This window comes from Fusarium oxysporum, chromosome VII, assembly GCF_013085055.1.
Source record: "Fusarium oxysporum Fo47 chromosome VII, complete sequence".
NCBI classification, from domain to species: Eukaryota; Fungi; Ascomycota; class Sordariomycetes; order Hypocreales; family Nectriaceae; genus Fusarium; species Fusarium oxysporum.
In genome coordinates, this window is record NC_072846.1 from 1004716 (window position 1) to 1028894 (window position 24179).

Sequence of the window (24179 nt, forward strand, 5' to 3'; positions counted from 1 at the left end):
CCCCGCCAACGTGTAATCCACCACGATGAATGTGAACTGGTCCAATTTCTTTAAACATCCACAACTTCGACAAAACATGTCGCAAAAGAACGGGATTTTGTCTATTATGTGCGCTGGGCGCAAAAGAAATCATGAGTTTAGTGAGGTTGCTAGAGCTCTTATCGTTCAAGCTGTGGAGAGCGGAAGGTCATACCGGGATGTCGCCGAGGAGGCCGGATGTTCACCTGCCGCAATCTTCAAGATCTTTCAACGTTGGAAAACTCACCAAACCTTGGACAAAAAGTGTCGTTCTGGGCGTCCTAGAAAACTCACGGTTCAACAGATTCGGTACGTATTAATTTCACTTAAACGCGACCGTAGGATTACATACGAATCGCTTGTCAATTATCTAGGGGCGAAATCTCACGGACAACAATACGCCGAGTAATCAGGTACCATTACGGTCGCAAATGGAGGGCTATGCAGAGAATTCCACTATCTAGAGAAACCGCTCGTCAGCGGTTTCTATGGTGTCAAGCTTGGAAGGAATATATTGAAGAATTGCTGGAGGTATGTCGTTTTAAAGTTTGCGGATATACGCCGCTCGGGAATCTTTCACTCAACTTACGGCGCCTTCAGACCATTTTCAGCGACGAATCGTCAGTTCAATCGCAGCCTAATTATAAACGAGGTTGGGTATTCCGCAAGCCTCATGAGAAGTTTTTGAAGGAATTAGTTAATGTGACAGTTCATGGAAAGTCGCGATTATCTATCATGGTTTGGGGAGCAATCTGGAGAGGCGGCAAGTCTGATATCATCGTCATGATCCGCGATCAGACTGCACGAAGAAGAGGATATACTTCTTTAAGTTATCAACAGGCTTTGGAGGAAGGTTTACTTCCTATTTGGACTGGTTTTCGCCATTTCCAACAAGATAATGCTCGTATACACACGTCAGAGTCTACGACGAACTGGCTGTTGGAACACAGCATATCCTGGATTGACTGGCCTGCTCATAGTCCTAATTTAAACCCAATTGAGCATATTTGGAAGCAATTAAAGCTGAATATTAAAAAGATGTTCCCTCAATTAGATCTTTTGAAAAACAACGAGTCTGATCGAGCAAAGTTGATAAAATGTATCAAGTTGGCGTGGGCAGCAATTACACCAGAACAGATTAACCGTCTGATTGGTTCACTCCCCCGCCGACTTGACGCCTGCATTCGCGCAAGGGGATGGTATACAAAATATTAAATAGAAAAATCAGGGCTTGAAAATGATAGAACTTTTATTATTGTTGGATTTTATTTGAATTAAATATGTATAAGTGAGGTTATCACGGTTGAACAGATTGAGTTACTACAGGGTGGGGTGTTTACAGACTTTTGGAGCATAATTTTTACCATTTTTCTGGCCCGTGCACCATTCTTTTCATCTCGGCGGTCAATAGGCGGACGGGTACCCGTCCTTCTAAAATGGGACGGGTCCCGTCCCAATTACCATATCTGGTATAGCTCACTCCGCTATCGGTCTCCCTCTCGCGCCATCTCGAATGTCGCGTTCTACTGCACTCGCTGCTAATCATGTCGAGATTACGGGCTAACGGCGACTGCTTCGCTATGAACGTTAACCAATCTCAAAGTCCGACACCGTTTCCTGGTGACTGTCTCCCTCCTGAAGGCGAGTATGAGTCACGGGAGGCGCTATTCGAGGCAATCAACGCCTGGGCAGCGACCAGGGGCTATGCGTTCATAACTGGAAGGTCAACTAAGGAGAAAACTGGCAGGAGGACGATCACGTACATGTGTGATCGTCGCCGTAACCATCCAACCGTTTCCAGAGAACGCCAACGTAAGACGACAACTCGAACAACAGGCTGCGAGTTCTCTGTACTGGCGAAGGAATATAATGATAGAAGTACCTGGACTCTGCGGCACCGTTCTGACAGCCGATTCTCACTACATAACCATGAACCTAGCCAAGACACCACCGCCCACCCAGTACTTCGAACAATGTCTAAGGAGCACCTGTCTCAACTGACTGGCCTTGCCAATGCTGGGATAGCCCCTAAAGAAATTAGAACGTACATGCGGCAGAACACCGACACGATAGCAACACAACAGGACATCTACAATCGTATTGCAGATGCTAGACGAGAAGTGTGTCAAGGACAAAGCAGCATTAACGCCCTTGCTGATCAGCTGTTTAGAGAAGGATTTTGGAGTCAATTTCAAACCGGCCCCGACGGTCGAGTCAAAGCTGTTCTATTTGCGCACCCCGATTCAGTGGCATATCTACAGGCATATCCGGATGTCTTAATCTTAGACTGTATCTATAAAACCAATAAATACGGCATGCCACTTTTGGACTTGATCGGTGTCGACTCTTGTTAACGTTCGTTCTGTGTTGCGTTTGCTTTCCTAAGTGGGGAGCGTGAAGAAGACTATTTATGGGCGTTAGATCGATTCTGATCGTTGTGCGAAAACCACAGGATTAGGCATCCCTCTGTCATCTTGACTGATCGCTGCCTAGCATGTATGAATGCTGTCGATACTTGCTTCCCATCATCAAGGCCGCTGCTATGTCTCTGGCATGCTAACAAGGCAGTTCTTTGCTACTGCCAGCCTAGATTTACGCGCCAGACTCAAGGGGAAAACCCGGGAATCGAGGCTTGGAATGAGTTTTACGGCCACTGGCATTCGATTATTAAGTCACCAAATGAACAAACTTTCCACAAATGTGTGTCTAAGTTTGAGAAGAAATACATCGCGGATTATATCGAAGAAGTCAAATATATCAAGACAAACTGGCTTGATCAATACAAAGAGAAGCTGGTGAAGGCGTGGGTCAATCAACATCCCCACTTTGACAACGTCGTTACTTCAAGGGTGGAAGGCATATACTGGCTGCTTAAGAGCCACCTCAAAGTATCTACATTGGACCTGTTCGAAGCTTGGCGATCGATCAAGCATGCACTACTCAATCAACTGGCGGAGTTGAAGTCGAACCAAGCCAAGCAGAAGATCAGGACACCTATCGAACTCTCCAGTATTCTCTATGGTGCAGTACGTGGTTGGGTGTCTCATGAAGCTTTGCGAAAGGTTGAGCAGCAACGAAAGCTTCTATTTCATCAAGGCTCTACTCCTTTGTCGGCCTGTACTGGTTCTTTCTCACGATCACAAGGGCTGCCCTGCGCTCACAAGCTGGAGGGTTTATTAGCTCAAGGCCAGACTCTACAACTCGAAGATTTTCATCTGCATTGGCACTTGACTCGGGAAGATAATCGAAGGCCCCTCTTAGAACCCCGCCAGCGAGTCGATCCAGTGACTACGAATTCGTCTTTGCCGTTATCTAGTGTGAGAAGAGAACTTGGCGGCTTTGAAGTCATTGAGAAAGCGAGGCCGATACGAAACCCTCCTTTATGCAGCAAATGTCATATACTAGGTCACGCAAGGAACTCAAAGGAGTGCCCACTACGATACTCGGAACTAAGAGCATTGCCCGTTATATCTTCAGACCAGCCGCAGGTGTGTTCGAAAACCTTTGGGTAGATACCCTTTACGACCCCTGAGGAACCAAGGCCACCAGTGATGAAAACGCTCAGCGAAATACAGTGGCAACCAATCACAACTTTGGAAACTTTCGAATTTGAGAATGAATCAAATTGTCAAGATCTGCCATCCCAGTTGACCATCGAAACAGAGCAGGTGGACCGATACATAACGACTCCAGAACCTCGCCACCCATCACCTACGCCATCGACGTGTAGACCGCAGGTATCACCACAGTTAAATTCGAGAGATCTAGCTTCGAGCCCAACTACAAATCTGAGGCATGATGATCCACGAGCCATCCATCAGAGATACGTCAAGTCTAGAGAGGATTAGTATAAGGCTCAACCCCCAGGAGCCTGGCTAGGTAATCGCCAGTATCGAAAGACAATGGGCTTACCTTTGGGATACTCAAAAGCAAGCTACAGCTGGTGTCTTGATTATAAGCAAATGGGGAGGTGCTGCAAAACCTCGACGGGTCCGAGAGAATGGACTAAAGAAGAGATGATGGCTTACTTAGACTAGGATAAATCAGAAGCTGATCGAATTGAAGCACAAGTAGCTAAGGAGACCGAGAACGGACGACTGTTTACAAGCCGAAGAGGTACGGGCGAGCTGTGGAAGATAGCTCAGCGGGATATCGATGAACAAGAAGCCTTGTATGCTGCCACGGAACAGGAGGAGAGTTGTATTGTAGTTCAGTCCTAACTTTAGTAGAGTTTATAATGAGCGTATAGCTCGGATAAATCAAGACTATACAAGTTAAAGTCAGCGATTTGCTTTGAGTAAAGATTAGCGGTTGATGGACTTCAAGTAAAACCACTCGAAATAGTTCCAATCCGATAGCGGAGTGAGCTATATCAGATATGGTAACTCGGACGAGACCCGTCCAGTTTTAGAAGAACAGGTACCCATCCGCCTATTAGCCGCCCAGGAGCAGGAGATGGAAAACAAGAGGTGCACGGGCCACTAAAACTGGTATTGGATGTCAATACCAGTGGTAATTGGTACAGTAGGGGGTCTGCGAGTCAATAGCGCGAGTCCAAATGCGTACTCTGGGCTTCTTACATTGTCAACACTCTGTCTTGTAGCTTTATTTTGCGATTTATATCTAATTTTCTTGACGAAGATGACAACAACATAGACGTTCCGAATTTTCATTCATCCCTTAATATTACTTCATTCGTTGAAGCAAGACTCTGCCCCCATTGACCTTTTCTCTATCCGTAAAAGTCAGTTCCAGTCCCGAGGGCTTGCCATCCGCACCAATTCTGAATTCCCCACCAAAAATACTTCGGGTAGTCCATCTCCTTCTAGAATCGTTATAAATGCAACCCAGAAGTCACCAGATACGTGATGCAGCGTCACACGTGTCTTCCAAAGCAAGTCTTTCCGATGGGCAACTAAAACTACCCCCATCGGAGTCCCTTTGCTTACGACTTCGACAAACTCCCAGGTTCCATAGCCTAGAGCTTGGTATTTTCCGGAAAACTCTGATACATCCAGCGAGGGAGGTTGATTTCCACTAGGACGGTTTGGGAAGAGAATTTCCGTGGCGTTTCTGACATCCCTCTTCTGTTTGCGCTGCGCATTCCGCAAACTACCCCTTTTCGTCAGTCTGCGTCTTACTAAAAGATCTCGAATCAAGATGAGACTTACTCTTCTGCAACATCATGACGTTTCTCCTCTGGTGTTCCGAGTTTGTCATAGATAACCCGTCTCATAATAATTTCTGTAGCTGGGCTAGGACAATTGGCGAGGATCACGACCCCGTAATCTAAGTCAGGAAGCCAATAGACTAGAGCACCATGTGAGTTAGTCGATCCAGAATGCCAGTAAACAACATTGCCTTGAATCGATGTACGCCACCAGGCCAGTCCATAGAGGGAAACGTCCAGTCCGTTCGCAGGGTCTGGGTTATGGATAAACCGTGGCCTCCGGATGTCTTGGTGAACTTGTTCTGACAATGGCGATGCCTTTCGCAGGAGACATTTAATCCATTTAGTATAGTCAACGACGTTGGAGATAATTGCGCCCGCACCGCTAACGATCTCTGTGGGTAAGAAAGGGACTGCTTCGTGGCGCTTATTATGCTCGTCCCAGTAATAGCCCCTGGATAGGTGCTCTGGAGCATCTTTGGCCTGCTGCAAATCCAAGAAAGTCGAGTTCATTCCAAGAGGCTCCCAAATAAGTTCCTTGAACACATCTCTCAGCCTTTTACCAGTAACCTTCTCAATGACATAGGAGAGTACGGCGTACCCTTCGTTGTTGTAATCAAACTCGGTACGAGGCTCTGCCCTGAGAGGGAAGTGTCGGATGTTTCGGACAATATCTTTGACTGTCCATGGTCTCCCATTTTCTTCAAGTCTGATACTGAGGTCGTTGTTGCTTAAACCACTGCAATGACTTGCGACATCTTCCAATGTAAGGTTGTTTGTCGCCCATTCATCGCTTGTGACGAAATCGTCTCGAATGATTGATATGATTGGAGTTCGCCAACCCTTGGAAAGAGCAGGATACGCTCCGCTATCAATCGAGTGGGCGAGAGCTGCGGTTGTAAATGCCTTGGTGGTGGACCCTCCGTACCAGAGAGTTTCCGGCGTCGCAGGGGTATCAGGTAGAGTCGCGTATCCAAAGCTCTATGTGATGTGAGCTTAGCTGAAGGCTCAACATCGGATGGGTAGGTTTACCTTGGTGAATGTATCGTCCCCATCGACGACCGCGATAGATAGACCAGCAAGCTTCCACTCGTCCCTAGTCTCGACAATGAAGTCTACTAGCTTTGGCTTAAAAGGGTTGCTCATCTTCGCACCACCCATACTTGGGATCAAACCCGGCGTTGCAAAGTATGCCGTGTAATTAGGCTGATTACCGGTAAGCTGTGTCCGGCTTAGCCTACGATGTAGCTGTGAAAATAGGCCCGCCATAATGATGCTGTTTATTTATCCCGTTTTGTTATTAGGCTATCGTGTGGCTCAGTCAGCAAAAGGCGGGGTAACTGCCGAATTTAAGGCTACCATGTGACCAAAGCTTTGGACACCGTGGCCTCAGGACGAAAACCCAGCCAGAGTCTGCTTCTTCGTGAACAAGAAACTAGATTACGCTAAGTGGTGCTTTAGAGAAGGAAGCAGAGACCTTTTCTCTCTTGATCTAGTATTCGGAATAGAGGAAGAGCAACAGGTTGTGAGACATGACGTTTATAATCCGACCCAAGCCGTCTTCAACGAGTATGTCAGCCGCTGGGATTCACAACACTGTAACGGTGGTTTGCGGTGGAAGATCTTCCAATGGAATATTGGATACGACTACAAGGATTCTATCTCGAACGGATACTTCTTGATGTTGCCGCGCGCATCTAGCCCTATATACGGGCCATGACGCCTATGCGGCTTGGACCGAGAAGGTGTATAACTGGCAGAGCAAAATTGGGCTGGTAACGGACGATATGGGAATCTACGAAGGCGTCACTATCGGAGATGGCCAAGATTGCAGTAACATCATTAAGACGCAGTGGTTATGCAATACTGGTATCTTCCTCCACGGCGCCGCCGCGTTGTACAATCTTACAGAGAGCGACACATGGAAAAAGCGCGTAGGTGGTATGACGAGCGACGTCTGGAATAAGGTTGTCAAGAACTACATCATCAACGAGCAGTTCTGCGAGGAGCATAAGCAGTGCAACCAGGAGCAACGGAGCTTCAAAAGATACCTCGCCCACTGGATGGCCGCTACTTCTCAGGTCGCCCCGTACACCAACACGAATATCACAACACTCCTCAAATCGAGCGTCCAAGCCGCTGCCAAGGTCTTTGATGGATGTCCCACGAGAGGGTAGGAAGGGTCCGCTGGCACGGCGTGCGGCTTTTCCTGGTTAGCCGATTCATTTGACTACATCGTTGATTTTGGCCTGCAGATAAACGCCGCATCTATCCTCATGTATACTCTGTTGGATAAGGCCAAGGCGCCTGTTACATCCAAGACTGGAGGAATTTTCAAGGGCAATCATGGTGGTAGGGATACCAACTCGGGCCAGGAGGACGGAAAGCTCAAATATAAGACCATCACAATAGCAGAAAAAGCGGGCGCTGGCATCTTGACACTTCTTATTGCCACGGGTTTTGTTGGAGGTACCGCTTTCTTGGTTATGGAACGGTAAGGGGGGACGGCGTTGAACAGTATTTTGGCATTTCCCAGTAATATGGGGCGTTATGGATTACTTAGAATTTGGCTATATGGGGCGTATGATAAATAGTCCAGCTGTGGCATGGATGCCTCTCAGTCATGGTAAATGGTGGTACACAGTATTTAGGAAGAGAAAACTTATGCGGTTCCTTATATCGATATGTTCTACAGAGAATAAACGTTAATAAACGAACAATTTAGTATTCTTAGTGCCATTAACTAATTATAGAAGATAACTGCTTGATTACTATTACTTGCAATAAACTAAACTAAATGATATTTGTAGGATACTTGGCAAAAGCAGCAGCATAACTTTTATATGCCAATTCAGAAAAAAATCTTTTTCCAATTTTATCATCGCCATCAGCACCATCGTCGTCATCGGCAGCGGCTCTCATAAACCATACCATAAAACGACGACCTAGCTTTCTTACTGCGGTTAATGACGGGTTACGGAAGGTGTTGTTTCAGGTCATGAACCATGTTGTGGCTTGGTTGAACGCGATATCGACGATGATCTTCGACCGACGGGACAACAATAAGCCGCCTTTACGGGCTGACCCTGCCGCAACACTGAAGCATTATTCGGACCAAAATGACCGGAAGGCTGAGAAAAGGTTTGATGCTTTCTTCTGGGATCAGAAATATCCTCTTTTAGCCCCTGAGGCTGCTCCTATCCTCCTGCACCTGGAAGTTCTTGATTTTCTAGTGAAGCATCTCAACGACTTCAGAAACCCAGCAGTCAAGCTATACCTCGATCAAGCGCCTAAAGAAATCGACTACGCTTAGTACATAAAGCGCTGTCGCACAAGACATGGGATAGGGTATTAACAATCGTCTGATGGTATATAAGGGACGATTTTTACTTAGAATGAATGCAGTCACCTTGTAGTGTGGTTCTGAATGCGGCTATACACGGACTAACATCTGCCATGCCGAGTTTCCTTGGTCGACCAACTGTGACCTGGCCAAGTCGTTTGGCCATTACATTACGGACGATCAGGTGCTTGGGGCGGACTCCGCCTTCTTGGGTAAACTTAGATCCGGGGCCTTTGAGGCAGCGCTGAGCAGGGGGTTTGCCAAGCAGCGATGAGCACTTCGTATTCCTTTCGTCGAGCACAGCCCTCCGCTAAAGATGATTACAGGGTTCTTTGTGAAAGGTTGAAAGATGTGGGGTACACGTGACGTAACCGCAGGGGTCGTAACAATTCAGGTAAAGAAGTTTTATTCATAGCTGGTAACCTAAATTCTATCTCAGGTAATTAATGTGTTGTATATATACGTGATGGATCCAATGTGGTGAGGGTGAGCCCAAGTGAGAGGCTCACGCTGGGTCAAGTGAGCTTGTAGGGAAAGCTCACGCTGCCTGGAGCGAACTATAGGGAAAGCTCGCGGCCTGGTGAGTGAGCCTGGTAAGGGTCACGAGGCATGCAGTGAGCCAAAAGTTGGTTGGCTGGAAGAAGTGGGGTACGCGTAATGTAACCGCTGGGGTCGTAATACACAATCTAATAGCGGAGCTCTTAAAAACTTCCCCAAAAGCTGCATCAATTCACCTTTACTTATAACCTCCCTCCTTAGCTACACATACCCTCTATCACTCAAGTCCGCACCAAGCAATGGCCAGTCTGCCTTTTCTTCCCAATGAAGTCTCTCTTTTTACTCTTAACAAAGCCCATCCGCGGGATTGGCTTTCCCTTCGGCAAACATGCAAGGAACTCAATGAAAAAACAGCTCACCTCGTCACTGACTTCTTCTTTCGGACGCGTGTAGTCATGCTCGAGCGGAGAAGTCTGCATTGTCTCGAAAGTATTGCAAGAAGTGAGTCGCTCGGGCAGTCTGTTGAGGAGCTTGATATTTGCACCAGTCATCTGCTACCACTCGATGAGGTGGAGGCGATCGAGCGACCACATAGCGAGTATGAAAGCATGATGAAGCATCTAAAGAAGAAGAACGACATAGATGCTATCCTCCACCTTGGCATAGAAGACTTTGAAGAGTGGGTCAGAAGGTGGCCGATTAATAACGGGGAGGGGGGTTGGTGACGAGGATGAACAAGACGTCGATAACGACCAAGATAACCAAGCGATGGACTCTGGCATCGGCGATGACGACAAAGCGGCAAGGAGCCGACTTGAGCAGATTAACACGCAAGAGTACAACAGACATCTACATGATCAAGATGATATGATGCGTGCAGGCTACGATGTAAAATGCTTGGCAGGAGCTATGACACACCTCAAAAGTTGCAGAAAGATCAATATCAGTACAAGCATACACGCCTGTGGACTGAGACGGCTAAGACAACGTATTGGTATCCTGCCGCAGAGGGGACTTACATTCAAGTCGAAAGCAAGCATCCGACAAGTACATCACATCGTCCAGGTTGTTCTGGCGGCCATAGCAGTCAGCAGAATTTCGGTCCAGCACCTGGATATCAAACCTAGTATGATGCTTGAGAATGCCAATCGGATTAGCCCTTTCATGCTTATGGGCCCGTCATCGTCTATCATCCTATCGAAATCTTTCCCTACCAGTCTGCGCCAACTTCAAATCTCACTCGATCCGGAGTCTCCTCCAGAAGACACGATTTCAGGCAGAAAATGGGGCACTGGTCTTCTTCAGTTTGTGCACCTTCTGCCCGAGCTCTCTGATCTCAAGCTTAGCTTTGAGTATAGGGATGAGGCAGGTCGATTCTCCGAGATTGCCAAGGACCTCTATATCCCCAAACTAGAAAGTGTAACGTTTCACTTGGTCGATACCACCAAGGAAGATATCACAATCTTACTTCTATGTCATCACCGAACGCTCCGGACAGTGGTTTTAGAGTCGATCCAGCTTGATGGAGACCTGACAGCTTGGCGCTGGCTGATTGAGGTTGTTTGTAGGAGCCTAGAGCTTGATGAGTTTTGTATTCTCTCAAGCTGGGCAGAGAGGAAAGATGAGGATTTTCCTTTTGCAAAATTAGAGGATATTACGATAGTAGATAATGATAGCTATAATGCCGCTGTCAGAGGATTGATATAGTATTATGACCGCTCAAGTTCTCTTATACGAATCTAATGTACACCACCTTTTACAGACCCTAATCGAGTCCGTGGCAAACCTGCAGTTAGATCGGTATCGTCTAAACGAGGCGAAGAGGTTAGTTCTGTATTCTAGTAGGTTCTGCCAAGAAGAAACTTACTGGGAACGTCATCGAAGTCGCAGTTGCCCTTAAGAGCAATGCAGGGAGTCATCTTAGCAGCGACGCTGCCAAGGTCTGAACAGCGGCATCCAAGGTCGGTTGTCTTGGATCCGACTCCTTCGATGACGGCTTCCGTGCAGGTAGCGGCGCAACGCTGAAATCTCCGACACCAAGCCAGGTAGAGTTGTGCAGGAAAGCCCATTATTGATGTAATTGCAAGATGTTTGCGGAAAAGAAGAGAGGTTATCAGGGGTTGTAATTGGATGCTACAGAGAGAAGGGGCTTCGTCTTTTTATAGCTTTGTTCGATACCGAGTACGAGACTTGTGGATAAAACAAGATAAGACGGAGAGACACTTCTAAAAGGATGCTGTTAAGACTCACCATCCAAAAAGGGTTTAGACTCGCCACTCAAAAAGGGATTAGACTCGCCATTCATAAAGGGCTTAGACTCGCCATTCAAATCAGGTATAATGTCATATATTACGACAAACCACTAGGGTGGGCGCATCCTAGCTCTTTCTTAGAGCCTAGACCTTCTTGCGCCTACAATCGTGTGAACTAAGTGTCAGCGTGGTCCTTGTTTTCCGTTTTACCCTTATCACCAGAAGTTCTAAGCCTGGCGTTTCTTAAGTACCCTATATCCAGTTTCGCTGCTCTTCTTCACCACAAGACAGAATGCAGCTTCACGATAGACATGAACCTTCGGAATCGAGAGCCAGCACAAGAGGGTACGACTGGTGTCACGGACTGTGCTCTCGCAGCGTTCTATCACCAAGTCTAATGCCCTCGTGGTACACGATAGTTTCTGTTCATCCACAGACACGCTTCTAATACCCGGATCGTCCTGCCAGCACCCTTGACCCATAACATGGTCTGATGTCAATAGGGGTCTAAGCTATTTATTACTATGGTTTTCTACTGGTTTTCCCCCAGGTTATATTACTTACTAGGAAAAACTAGCTATCTAGGCTTAAAAAGCTTAGTAGTCATCGCCTTTATTAAAACCACTTTTTTGCAGGACTATAAGGCATTTAAGGTCTTATAAGCTAGCTATTTCTAGCTATTTATCTTACTTAATGCGTCTCTTTTACGAGATAGTAGCTAAGTCTTTCTTTTAGATATTCCTATCTTGTAAGCTAGATCTTAGTTAGAGAGAAACAGCGGGGTAGAGAAGGTTAGATAATTAATACTAACCCTATCCTAACCCTAACAGTCAGCCTCGCACTTAATTTACATATGAGCGCTGCAGCTTACATGCACGCTCTTTCAACCCCAGTGATATCCGGTTAGTGCGCTTGGCGTGCCCGGTGGGTCTAACCAAGCTTTCCCGCCAAGAGAACGCAGATTGACTCTTTTCGAGACGTGGTTGAGACAGGCGGTCGAGCTAGAGCAGCAACGTCTGCTATGTGCTCAGTGCTGTTTGCATCAGAGGCATCTTCTAATCTGCCTTACCTATGCAAGGGAGTCAAAACCTGAGACGCCAGGCCCCTCTATGTACAACGTTCCGCAAACCATGTCATCTTATCCTATTTGTCGTCGTTACTCAGCTGCGGCCCGCACGTGGCCAAGAAGCATACCACAGTGGAGAAGGGGGGGGTTCCACCAAATAAGCACGGTTTCTCCGAGAAAGCAGGGGTATCATATTTAGAATTAAAAGAAACAACTACTATTAACGGGCTCGCATTTCAAGGGCCTGTTAAGTGGGGAGTTCTGTGCTTTTTCCTGATGATTAGTATGGTAGTGGCCACGCGTTAAGTTGCGCCAACTGCAAAGCCACTGGATTGTATCAAAAGTCCCGTTAGCTCACAATTAGCGTTTCCCCACTAGAGCTGGTTTCCGCCAGGATCTCGGGATTACACGGGAATCGTAGAACGCTCTCGGCATAAGAACAGCAAGAAACCAAGCTCGCAGTCAGTCTCAGTACCTCTAAATTCAGTCCCTTAACCTTCCTTACCGTTACGATGGCCACAACAACGATTTCCCATGGGTCATATCTCACCTCGACCTCCTCAACCGTCATGGCCAGTTGCACTACAGCAGTACCAGGGATGCACGGCTACGTGCCATTCGACCCTAATACCTGCAACTCCAACTATCATTTCTACCCAAGCTTCACTGGCAATCTTGCCTTTGCCACAGTCTTCGGATTGAGCACCATTGCCCACTTGATCGAAGCAATCGCGTTTAGAAAGGTCTGACATCTATCCCCAGTAAATCCAGAAAGGAGACATTGCTGATCAAAACAAAAGAAATTCTGCTGGGTGGTCATTATGGGAGGGGCATGGGAGACAGGTGCATTCATTGCCCGAGCACTCGGCTCCCGTGACCAACAAGAGGAACAGTTTGCCTTTTGGGGGCAACTTCTCTTCATTTTGGCACCACTCTGTTCGTCACGTTAACAAATGGTATCTAAGATTCCGCTGCTAACCGTTGAATTAGGGGTGAATGCCTTTGTGTATATGACAGTCGCGCGAATGGTACATTTCGGGCTTGCCGACAAGCAAATATGGAATATCAAGGCGACCAAGCTGACCGTCCTCTTCGTTTGGATCGATGTCGTCTGCTTTCTCGTCCAAGCAGGCGGGGGTGGCATGCTGTCAAATAAAGACGAACCGAACATTGCCAGAATCGGTACAAAGGTATATACAGCTGGGGTGGCGATACAAATGACCTTTGTCATTATCTTTGGAACCATGACTGCGTGGTTCTATCGCAGAATACATCAGGTGCCTCGCTGCAACAATGGCCGAATGAAGGGTTTAACATTGGTGATGTTGGCGGTATTACTTCTCATCGTGGTAGGTTTGAAGACTCAGAGATTTTGAACGAACTCATGGCACGACAAGTCACGGCTAACTTCAGAGTATTACAGGTTCGAACCATTTATCGCTTGATTGAATTCGGACCGGGCCTCAATGGAGACAACCCCTTACTAACGAAGGAAATCTATCCTTTCGCCCTCGATGCATTTCCGATGAGCTTGGCGCTGATAATGCTCAATGCCATGCATCCTGGCCTCGTTCTACGTGGGAAGGATAGCGAATTTCCCTCTCTCGGCCGAGCGGAAAGAACAGCTGTACGAAGGCAGAAAAAGAAGGAACGCCAACAATCAAGGACTACTAACAGTACTCGTAAAAAAAGTGAGTATATCCGTATGGAGCATATCGGATAGCAAACTAGTCGCTAGATGTTAGGACACGTCCAGCATCTTATTGTCAGTCTGCGTTTCCATCTAAAAACCTGGAAATGAGGCAATGACCGCGCAGTCATGTGTCATTTTCTTGGATTCATATACGGAGAATGACCTCCCCCTTATGGCGACGTACGTCCGCACGTCCGCGTGCTTGTTAGATTAATTAACTGTCAGACATCTCGCTGCAGGTACACAGTAGAAGTGTCTTTCGAATTAAGCGCCAGCTACAAAGCCCGGGGCTACAGTTACAGGTTATGTGGTGATGGTAGCTTGGCAGAGCCGTGAACAACACGCCATCATTGTGAGACGTAGGGAGAATAGGATGTCAATTAGGTTGTACTCACTCTTCAGCAACTAGCCTTACTTAGGGTCCAAAGAGCGGGAGTCTCGAAGGCTTCTTCGTTTTTCTCACAGCGCGCTTCACGATGCGCTTGTTAAAGCTGAAATAAGAGAGAAGGCTCCACTCTAGCAGTCTGAATTTAGGGGCAAGCACCTAAGCTTCCTAATTCAATTCCCGCTAAAATGACGTCCCTATTTCCCGTATATCGATGACTGTAAGTATGAATCCGTTTACAGATAGTCTCTGGCGCTTGATGTTTGTTCTGCTGCATAGCCATCGCATGTAAGTTTACCACATCGCGATTCCCAGGCAAATCTGATGCACTAATTTAAAAATTTAAGAATAACCTTGCATGATGAGTCTCAGGGATATCTACCCCGGCTTTAGAACTTCTGGTGACAAGGGTGAAACGGGAAACAAGGGCCACCCTGGAGGTTCGTCGTAATAGGCGAATTATACCTGATTTGAATGGCGAGCCTAACCATACTTGAATGGCGAGCCTTAACCATAGCTGGCTGTATTACGTGCTTGCGCGAGGGGGGCATTCCTGTCTGTGGGTCTAGCGCCCTTCCCTGGGAGCAGCCTCCTGATAGCTTCGCGAGGGGGAGCGGCCGCCATGTTGAAGCGGTGTTTAATTATGCTTATCTTTCGAGTCGGCCTGTGCCCTTCTCGTGTACTACCTTGACGCTTGCTTCATAGACATTCTTAGCCGCCCAGTCAACCGGCAACCGACCTCTGCGTCAAGCTGATAAGTGCATGGAGTCTTATAGTTACGGCCGCATTCACTGGACCGTTTCCCATCCCTATTGCAATAGTGTAAGAAATAAAGTCTTGGGTTCTCTTAAGCACGGCTCTTGTTGTAAACCAGTGACTCGCGGCCAAAATCAAAGCAAGGTTCAGGCATAATAGGCGGCTCTATTGTGGATATCTTCTCAACTCGGAATTCTCCATGAGGCTCTCCTGAGCTTCTTGGTTCTTTGGGGATAAGTTGAGTTGACTCATCCTTCCAGACATGCTTGAAACAAGCTGCCATCGGTCCATTTCCACAGTCTCGGGGTACCAATTTGGCATCCTTCAAGGCTTAGTTTGAATTACGGCCGTGTGAACGCGTGGCCCCTAAAACACGCCAATAGCACACTCGGTGAAGCGAATTGTCATAGTGAGGTTCTTCGGCCCTTCTATAGGGAGCTGGTGAAGCCGAAAAAGATACGTGGCCCTTGCGGTTGCCCCAGATCTCTTCTCTAACTATTGAAAAAACTCGTGAATTAATACCGAAATTCGTTAGTCACATATGGGTACATCACCGATGTCGTTCTAGTTTGACATGCCATAATCCTGGCTCCCTAAGCCACGATACTTGCGAATCATGAACACAAAGCTTTATTACGGTTGCGCACAAATGGTGCCCATTTGATGCCTATCATATTCAGTTCTATTTTTCCTATAAGTAGACGGCGCATGCCATTATGCTGGCATGGACTCAAACACGGTTGTCCTTCACTATTACCGCCTGATAATCGACTTGTCTTATCAACATATAAGTGACATTAGTGGTGTATAAATATACATCATGCTGCAACTTCGGATTCTCATCGCCAGCCTCACTATAGGTTCCTTCGCTTTGTTGGGTGCAACTGCCCAAGTGAACGACCGCAATCCGCTCACCGAGGAGTTCGGCGATTTTGCGGCAGAGACATTGGATAATTGGAAAGTCCCGGGTTTATCCATTGCTGTGATTGATGGCGACCAGGTCTTTGCTGACGTATGAACTTGATCCCTCTGCGCTCTGCAACATCGGCTTGAATGCGTGACTGTGAATAATACTGATGCAGATATAGGGATACGGCTTTTCGGCATTGCCTGATAAGCCAGCCACGCCGGAAACACTCTGGTACGGCGCTTCAACTACAAAGGCACACACTGCCGCTACCCTAGCTCACCTGATCGACTCCGGAAAGTACCCGGCTCTCGCTAACGGTTGGTCAACGACAATATCCTCTATCATTCATGACGATTTCGTTCTTCAGGACTCGTGGGCGACAGAGCATATCACACTAGACGATGCTATAAGCCATCGCACAGGGATGGCACATCACGATAAAGCCTACGCGGGGGTAGTGAAAGGAAAGGAAGCTAAGCCTAAAGATGTTGTCCGCAACTTGAGGAATCTACCCTTAACCACCGAACCACGGCTCAAGTACTCTTATACGAATCTGATGTACACCACACTCTCACATGTTATTGAGACCGTCACAGGAAAATGGCTTGGAGACGTGATGAAAGAGCTGATCTGGGCTCCGTTGGGCATGAACTCGACCTTTTTCGACTTGCAGGACGCAAACCATGCCCCTAATCAACTCGCTTCGGGTTACTACTGGGACAAGAAGGAAGGAAGATACGGTGAGGTTCCTTTTATGAACGTTACCCAGCTCAGCGGCGCCGGGGCAGTTTTCTCCAATGTCCTCGACTACGCTAAGTGGGTACAATGCCTGCTTGACGAGGCACTTCCATTCCCCAAAGAGGTGCACAAGGATATAAAGTCTCCGAGAATGCTTATATCCACGCAGCCGGATGGTTCCAGCGACATCGTCACATATGGACTAGGCTGGTCTCGCACCCTCTTTAAGGGGCATGTTATATACACTCACGGCGGAGGGGTGCATGCCTTTGGAGCCCAGGTCTATTGGTTGCCCGATATCAGTTATGGCGTGGTTGCGTTCGCGAACACGGCCATTACTTCAAATGCCGTGGAGGAAATCCTGGCATGGAAATTGATTCAGGACCGACTTGAAATCCCAGAGAACGAGCGCTTTGATGTCAAGTCTAAGTTCGTCACATCTTCTATTGTCCTACGAAATATTCACTGACTAAGATAGATATCAAAAGACCATGAAGGAGTTGGGCCCTACCGCAGATGAGTCCGTTGATATTCTCTACCCTGAGCGCCCCAATCCGCCGTTGCCCCCTACTGTGAACATCACGGAGTTGCAGGGCATATACTACGACCCAGGGTATGGACAAATTACGTTACGGGAAGAACCTCACCCTGATAGATCAGATGAGAAGATTCTTGTCGCAGACCGCCAGGAGATGACATGGAAGTACCAGATGAGGCTGCATCACGTCTCCGGTGACTATTGGATTATCTACCTGCCTTTTTTGGAGAATCCAGGGTATATGGTCGAGTTCGTAGCTGGGGAGTTCAAGATCGGAAATAATGGAAAGGCGGTTGGGCTTCAGGTGGACTGGGTCAGTCGATTTGATGATGTGGTTGAGGGAAACGTCCTATTCAAGAGGGTTGACTAGTTATAGGCGAGGTAGCAACAGCTTGGTACACCTAAATAGAAAGTAAACTTCGTGCATTTATACATTAAATGATAGTTATATTGCAATTCGGAACACCAAAGCATAGATGCGTATTGTTGTACAATAGTTGTATGTTATGGGGTAGTGTTGTACAACTTTAGTAGAGGAAAGGTAGTGTCGTACAACTTTACAACAGTTGTGCAACCATAAGGTCACGTGCAACGACCAAACGGGTAGAATTAAGGTGCCATGGCTCTATATCTTCGTCTATAGCATTCTAGTCGTCTTGTAGACCTACATCCATAGGTGCCCCATAATCTCCAGCCAGCGGATTGCATACTAGACCCAATCTACCCTCTCCGGAGGGGACAATTAGTCCTTCTCGTAGCCTGTTTCCGATACACTCCACCTTCTCAAGATTCTTCCAAGTGATTCGAAGCCGGTCCCACGAAGCAGTACGTCGAGCACCTGAGAATGCTCTCTCTGGCTCAGCTGATTCAGATGGGATGGAAAGGATATCGATAGCCATCCGACTGAGTCGTGGATACTGTGCCCGTTACTCAAGACGAGACCACCAGTCAAGAGGAGTACAGTCGATTTCAAGAGGTAAAGCGTTGATATAGGAATCCAGATTGTCTACTGTACCAAGGACTGCTTGTAATTACTAAATTACACATTTTTCGTCCGTGCGCTGACCCCCTGTCGCCTATCAACCATTCAGCATTCATGTAGGGGACTACATGATTGAAAAATACATACAAAATGAAATGGCGCTATTGAACCATAGGGGGCAACATTGATTGAAAACCAGGGGGGCAACATGTAAAGAAACCCGCCAAGTAAAATAGCCCAAAATAGTATGTATTAAAAGGCAGCATTCAGGTATGTATTTTTCCAAAGTATGAAATAATGTAAATCCAAATTACGCTGTTGCGATAAGTTTGAAGTTTGGTGATTTTTTTTTTGATGTGGTTGTCGAGATTGAGATTGTGTTATGTGATTGGCCAGGCTGCATGGACCGTGCATTTCGGTACATTGAGGAGAGACAAGTAGCCATTTGGGGTAGGGGATAGCATGGGAATACCGATTTGCAGTAAGGGTTACCAATCCAAGCCATAATATATTAAAAGCAGATTAACCAACAAAGTTAAGTTTCCAGTTCAGAGGGATTCAATATATTTAAATCCAGTCAGGTTTAGATCATATTATAAGTGTATTATATAGTATATTTAGCAGAGAATGTTTAGCAGGGAATGTAGAAAAGTATAATATAAGGGTGATTCCATTAGCCAGGCAAGAACCAACCAGCCAGTCCAACGAGTCAGATATAACCCTAATCAAGCATGTAGACAAGAAATGCGCCGCATTTCCACTTCTGCACCAATCAGAATCTCCATATTCTTACCACAAATTTCTCCCCATGGCTGCAGCATACAGGATGGCCTCGCTTAATTCATGGCCGACCGCTTGGCATCATTGCGGCCACGGTAAAAAAGCCCAAACCAACATGGAACGAAGACTATTTGTTGGGCCAATGGTACGATACAGTACCCCGGAGTCCAGCTGCCGTAGAAGCCCGGCTTCGAGTTATACTGCGTGGTGTCGGCCTCATGGTTGATCGAGCCACGTTCAACTTGGCCAAGACTTCATACTGATCTCGATGCTGGTTGAATACCTACTAGAAAGATGACTTTTGACCCCACAAATTCAAAGTTGAGAACTGCCTGAAAAGATATGTTGATGTATGGAAAAGGTTCATTTGTTATGTGTTTAGAGTTCAACATTTTGAAACACATCAGCAGCAAGATATATACAGCTTACGACTCGGACGCGATGAAACCATCATGATGTGTCATATACGATATCTGGTTGCTCTTCTACAACGCGAGGCTGTGAACTCTAACTGGAACGTGGATAAAGGACATAAGGAAGATAAGGATAAGCCTAGCGACTGTAGTAATAGAGATAAGTATGAAGATAAAGATGACGATCGTGATGGAGCTAACAAGGAATGGTATTAACAAGTACGACCGAGTCGAGACTAAGAATCATGCCAACAAAAACGATAAACATTGCACTTGTTAAGGATTTGGGTGAAGATAGGGCCACATCCTTAATACGTGTATGCCAAGAAAGTATGATGACAAAGGAAGATTTCTGCGTAGCCGCTGAGTTTATTGTGTATTTAATGACGGGGCAGTACAAGAGACTCCATCTCAAGGCGACCACAGGCTGACCCCCTCACCGACTGCAGCGATCAACCTCGCAATAGGCGGGACCATCAGAATTTGTTGACTCTGATCTCTTCACAAGGTATCTCGGTGTACCAGAGTAGGTATTTGAGTCATGTTGCTTGCTTTTAGTGGTCCTCTGCTGCAAAGTCCGCTTCGCGTTATTGCGCACTTTTTCAGCGATGCACTTCAAGAGCTTCCTGTGAGCTTCTCGAGCTTCCGCATCGTCCTCGTCAGAGATTTCCGGTAAACGCCAATTTGGGTACAGATTCAGATGTGACGGCCGAACTTGTATCTGACTCTGTGAGTGCGAGCTGAAGTAATAGTGACATAAGCGACAAGTTGGCTTGCTGGCGCCGATGTATTGCCATTGCCGCCAAAATCTATTTGGCCTTGTGATTCCGTTCTTGGTGAGGTAGTGATGAATGAGGACTTCTGCGTGTACGATTGGCCTGAAAGTTCTCTTCAAGAGTTGAATTTGGATAGCCTTATCCAGACCCATCCTGCGGAGATCCTCTGCATCCTGCATAAGCTCTGGCATTTTTACTTTCTCGAAAGCCTCCATGTGTTGAACAATGGCAACAGCTGTCAGGTCTGACTGTGCAATGGGCTTGGATATGCGAGTACTAGACGGTAGTGAGGTGATCTTGAAGTCCTGAAATAGTAGCGGCCAGGCTGCTGCTGCACAAACAATAAAGTTCGCAGCTTGACGGTAGGAATGCCAACGGCCGAGATAATGTTTTAGCTCGCACCACGGCCCAGACCTGAGGAACTCGCTGCCCCTGGCTTTCGTTCTAACGGCTTTCTTGATCCCTGTCATCGCCAGCTGGGCATTATGGATCAGGTTGATCAGCCTTTCACAATCTCTCAGTGCTGGGGTAAAGTTAGTCTCGGTATGTATAAAGTACGTCGACAGAAGGAGGGAGACTTGCACTTGATTTCCTCCTGCTCGCGTACGTTGTTGACCGAGAAGTTGCATTTCTCTCTGAGCTTTTGAAGCTCACTCTTCAAGGCCTCTGTGCATCGTTGGAGTCAGTGTCATGTAGTGTGTCATACCGTCTTCGGACTGTCGCCGTTCGTGATCTTCCAGACAAAGGCCTAAAGCCTTATCAAGTTTGTCTTTGTATTCGGTAATTCGGGGCATGTTGAAAGCTAATATCATCCTGAGTACTCTCTTCTCGGGGGCATCGGAGCTAAGATTTTGGGGGTTCTGCCCGGCCAACTGTAGTAAGTTCGTTACGAATCTCGCGGTTGCCCTAGTCTCCTCTTCGTCCTTCCTGTTCGCTGCAAACACGAATTCGGGCCCATTCGTCCCTTCGAGAATTGTCATGGCGGTGACCGAATTTCCGCCTCGTTCATTGTCACAGACCTGGGCGAGATTATTTACGAGCACACGAAAGGCTTCGAAGTCGGATTGCAGGTTGTCAAAGTCGACCGTCGCGTGGCTTTCTGGTTCTTCTCGGGCCAGGTTGCAACTTTGAATCATTGCATACTCGAGAACGATTGGCTCGTAGAGAAGTCTACGCTGGAAGGGATCGAGACCAGCATAGTATTGGAACTCCGAAGTCTGGACTACCGTCATTCTTGATGATGCGTGATGATGCTATCATGGGAGAACTCCTGCCTGGTAGCTTGATGTAGCATTAGCCGAGCTATGGTGATCAAACGCCTGGAGTAAAGACAGTTAAGCAGTTTTCTGCCAGGGTTCCTAAGGCAAATGAATAATAAAGTCTAATTCTTCAATACTTCGTACTAGGCCGGCATCATCATCGGTGATGACCTATGACACAATCGTGAGTAATATGGCTGGGGAACTAAGGTCGGTTTTGGCCGAAAAAGGCTTTTTCCACCGCATCGGTATTCCTCGTCTGATTAACCAGGAGCTATTGAAGCCCACCGGAAAGCCCCGACTTGCTAACACCAGCTTCGGATACCAGGTTAGTATGAACTCCCATATCCACTCGAGTAGTAAACATCGAGCGTATTTACCACAAGAAGCTGATAAGATACAGAAATCATTCAGGAGAACTCTTGACAACAGATGCTCACTAAAAAACTAATTCGGGAAGCTAAGCCGCGCCGCCGGGACACAGTTGCGTCATTCGAGTGGTGGCTTACATACCCTTCCCCCCGCAGTGACACCCTGACCCTGGAAGTATAACTATCTTCACATGCCCCCGCACTGCTGGTCCGGATTACTTTCAACCAAAAAGTCCAAAGGGCGCGTCTTGCGCTTTTGAAGTTCGTCGCTTGCACTTAAACACTGAGCTTACAACTAGGTATACACGGCAACTATGAAATGTGGAAAAGGCATCGCTTTTTGCTGCTTTGAAACATATACATTAGCTGATGAGTTCCCAGACACCCCTCAATTATGGAGCTAGTACCAGAAACGGCTTTTAAGCCGCATGCCTTGAACCCAACTCTCCTGAACAACACCGGAGGGATTGTAACCGAGGCACCTGGGATGCCACAATATGGGGACCTTATCACTGTCAACTCGATCTCCCTAGGCCATACAGTCAACCCGGCTCTCGTACACGCTACGGCTTCCACCGGCACTGTCACCGCTATCCCTTCTAGTTGCTTGAAGGCATAGTCTTCTCGTGGCTCGCATGCTAACAGTCAGGAAGACGATGAATGGAGGATGCTTATGAAGGATTGCGAAAATGTCCCCGCTGAAGTCAAAGCAAAGAGTCCCGGACATGTTATCAACGCCATTGGACTATCCAGGTGTGACATAGAGTCTACTCAAACTCTAGAACAGCATTTGCCGACCCACGCAGTCAGTCCGAGCAAACATATAAGGCATGCCAGGGGGCCCAATAGGGAGTATTGTTGTTCCTGGCCCGCGTGCTCTCGGACTTTTTTGACAAGCAAAAAGCTGAGGTAAGCGCCTATCTCTCGATTACCGACAGTCGAAGTATTGGTTAGTTGGTTAATGAGTTCCGCAGTATTCATATTCGCACAATGCATAAGCCCCGGACGCTTTGTATAGCAGGATGTGGACAGATATTTGGGGACAAGAAGCCCATGCTCTGGCACGTCAGGGTCTACCATCGGCAGTTCCTGCCCACCCTAGATGCGTTCAAATGCTCTATCTCGGATTGCAAGAGAGAGTTCACCCGCCCTGATAACCTTAAGCGTCACATTGAGGAAGTGCATACCAAGCAAAGATGGAGGAGGAGATGATCATGGGTGGACAAGGTTCTCCCAGCGTTGCAGAGGATGGGAGGGACTAAGGCGTTATCAGTTGATTGATTAATTGATTATATCCTGCGCGGTCGGAATCATCTAAACGACTATGCCTGATTAACGGGGTCCAGCAAATAGCCGAGGCCTCGCGGATTAGCATTAGTTTGCATTGCCCTACTTCGCCAAAGTTAATAATAATAGCTAGCTATCACTGCCGCGCACTTAAAGAATGAAAACTCAAAGCATGTTCGCCGTTAGCAGTTGCAGAGTCTGTTCCACTCTTTTGACTTTCTTTTCATACCCTACCAGTTACTAAGCTCCCCCCCACGTCCCCCATATAACTCTTTCCAGAAACTTAGCTAACGTGTTTGATAAGCGAGCGACGCAGTCAAGCGAGCGACGCACTGCACTGTATAGCTAAAAATAGCTTACCCTATAGTACTTTTGAAGCTTAAATAAAATAGCTAAAAGTCTTTAAAAAATATTTTTTATAATAGTATAGCTAATTGTATTAAATAATATTTTTTAAAGATTTTTAGCTATTTTATTTTATATAGAAAACCTTAAAATACAGTGTATTTTACAGTGTAAATAAACTTTAAAGTTTATAGCTATATAGGATATTTTTTTAATATATAAGAAACTTAATATAGCTTATTTTAAGAGTTATATATATGCTATTAAAATTATAGCTATTTTAGGCTTAGTTTGGATTTTTAAAGAGTTTTTTAAAAACCGGATTTAAGGTGTATAGGGTAGTGCGTCGCTCGCTTGACTGCGTCGCTCGCTTATCAAACACGTTATTGGAAAACATGAAAATATATAACGTGGTTGATAAGCGAGTGTCCCAGACAAGTGAGTGTCCCAGTCTTATTTCTACCTTAAATTCATATTTTAAAAAACTCTTTAAAAATCCAAACTAAGCCTAAAATAGCTATAATTTTAATAGCTTATATATAAGTCTTAAAATAAGCTATATTAAGTTTCTTATATATTAAAAAAATATCCTATATAGC

General features: G+C 46.6%; 9 protein-coding genes across 9 annotated transcripts; 5 read left to right on the forward strand and 4 right to left on the reverse strand.

The window, feature by feature from the left end:
- Positions 1-4739: 4739 nt before the first annotated feature.
- FOBCDRAFT_262596 (beta-lactamase/transpeptidase-like protein) lies at positions 4740-6457 on the reverse strand (the record flags this gene model as incomplete). The annotated part of the gene is made up of 3 exons (XM_059611302.1): positions 4740-5130; positions 5190-6169; positions 6221-6457. The coding sequence occupies 3 exons, from the start codon at positions 6455-6457 to the stop codon at positions 4764-4766; spliced, it is 1584 nt and encodes a 527-aa protein (XP_059465324.1). The 3' UTR covers positions 4740-4763.
- Positions 6458-6975: 518 nt separating this feature from the next.
- On the forward strand, positions 6976-7935 carry FOBCDRAFT_262597 (glycosyl hydrolase family 76-domain-containing protein; the record flags this gene model as incomplete). The annotated part of the gene is made up of 4 exons (XM_059611303.1): positions 6976-7335; positions 7444-7682; positions 7788-7814; positions 7914-7935. The coding sequence occupies 4 exons, from the start codon at positions 6976-6978 to the stop codon at positions 7933-7935; spliced, it is 648 nt and encodes a 215-aa protein (XP_059465325.1).
- Positions 7936-8138: 203 nt separating this feature from the next.
- On the forward strand, positions 8139-8501 carry FOBCDRAFT_139425 (uncharacterized protein; the record flags this gene model as incomplete). Its single annotated transcript, XM_031195380.3, has 1 exon — positions 8139-8501. A coding segment is annotated over one exon (363 nt), but the record flags the coding sequence as incomplete, so codon positions are not given.
- Positions 8502-9265: 764 nt separating this feature from the next.
- FOBCDRAFT_251740 (uncharacterized protein) lies at positions 9266-10787 on the forward strand. Its single transcript, XM_059610962.1, has 3 exons — positions 9266-9708; positions 9743-10448; positions 10479-10787. Exons 1-3 carry the CDS (start codon positions 9329-9331, stop codon positions 10734-10736), a joined length of 1344 nt encoding a protein of 447 aa, XP_059465326.1. The 5' UTR covers positions 9266-9328; the 3' UTR covers positions 10737-10787.
- FOBCDRAFT_276590 (uncharacterized protein) lies at positions 10769-11098 on the reverse strand (the record flags this gene model as incomplete). Its single annotated transcript, XM_031195383.2, has 2 exons — positions 10769-10836; positions 10897-11098. 2 exons carry the CDS (start codon positions 11096-11098, stop codon positions 10769-10771), a joined length of 270 nt encoding a protein of 89 aa, XP_031028729.1.
- Positions 11099-12916: 1818 nt separating this feature from the next.
- On the forward strand, positions 12917-14876 carry FOBCDRAFT_204015 (uncharacterized protein; the record flags this gene model as incomplete). Its single annotated transcript, XM_059609099.1, has 6 exons — positions 12917-13090; positions 13148-13283; positions 13338-13537; positions 13615-14038; positions 14668-14713; positions 14798-14876. 6 exons carry the CDS (start codon positions 12917-12919, stop codon positions 14874-14876), a joined length of 1059 nt encoding a protein of 352 aa, XP_059465327.1.
- A 1125-nt stretch (positions 14877-16001) lies between these two features.
- FOBCDRAFT_241659 (beta-lactamase/transpeptidase-like protein) lies at positions 16002-17737 on the forward strand (the record flags this gene model as incomplete). Its single annotated transcript, XM_031195385.2, has 3 exons — positions 16002-16193; positions 16270-17258; positions 17308-17737. The coding sequence occupies 3 exons, from the start codon at positions 16002-16004 to the stop codon at positions 17735-17737; spliced, it is 1611 nt and encodes a 536-aa protein (XP_031028731.2).
- A 2334-nt stretch (positions 17738-20071) lies between these two features.
- On the reverse strand, positions 20072-20425 carry FOBCDRAFT_92461 (uncharacterized protein; the record flags this gene model as incomplete). The annotated part of the gene is made up of 1 exon (XM_059612264.1): positions 20072-20425. A coding segment is annotated over one exon (354 nt), but the record flags the coding sequence as incomplete, so codon positions are not given.
- An 8-nt stretch (positions 20426-20433) lies between these two features.
- On the reverse strand, positions 20434-21550 carry FOBCDRAFT_140158 (uncharacterized protein; the record flags this gene model as incomplete). The annotated part of the gene is made up of 4 exons (XM_059608078.1): positions 20434-20484; positions 20516-20841; positions 20877-20984; positions 21025-21550. 4 exons carry the CDS (start codon positions 21548-21550, stop codon positions 20434-20436), a joined length of 1011 nt encoding a protein of 336 aa, XP_059467492.1.
- Between the last annotated feature and the right edge of the window lie 2629 nt (positions 21551-24179).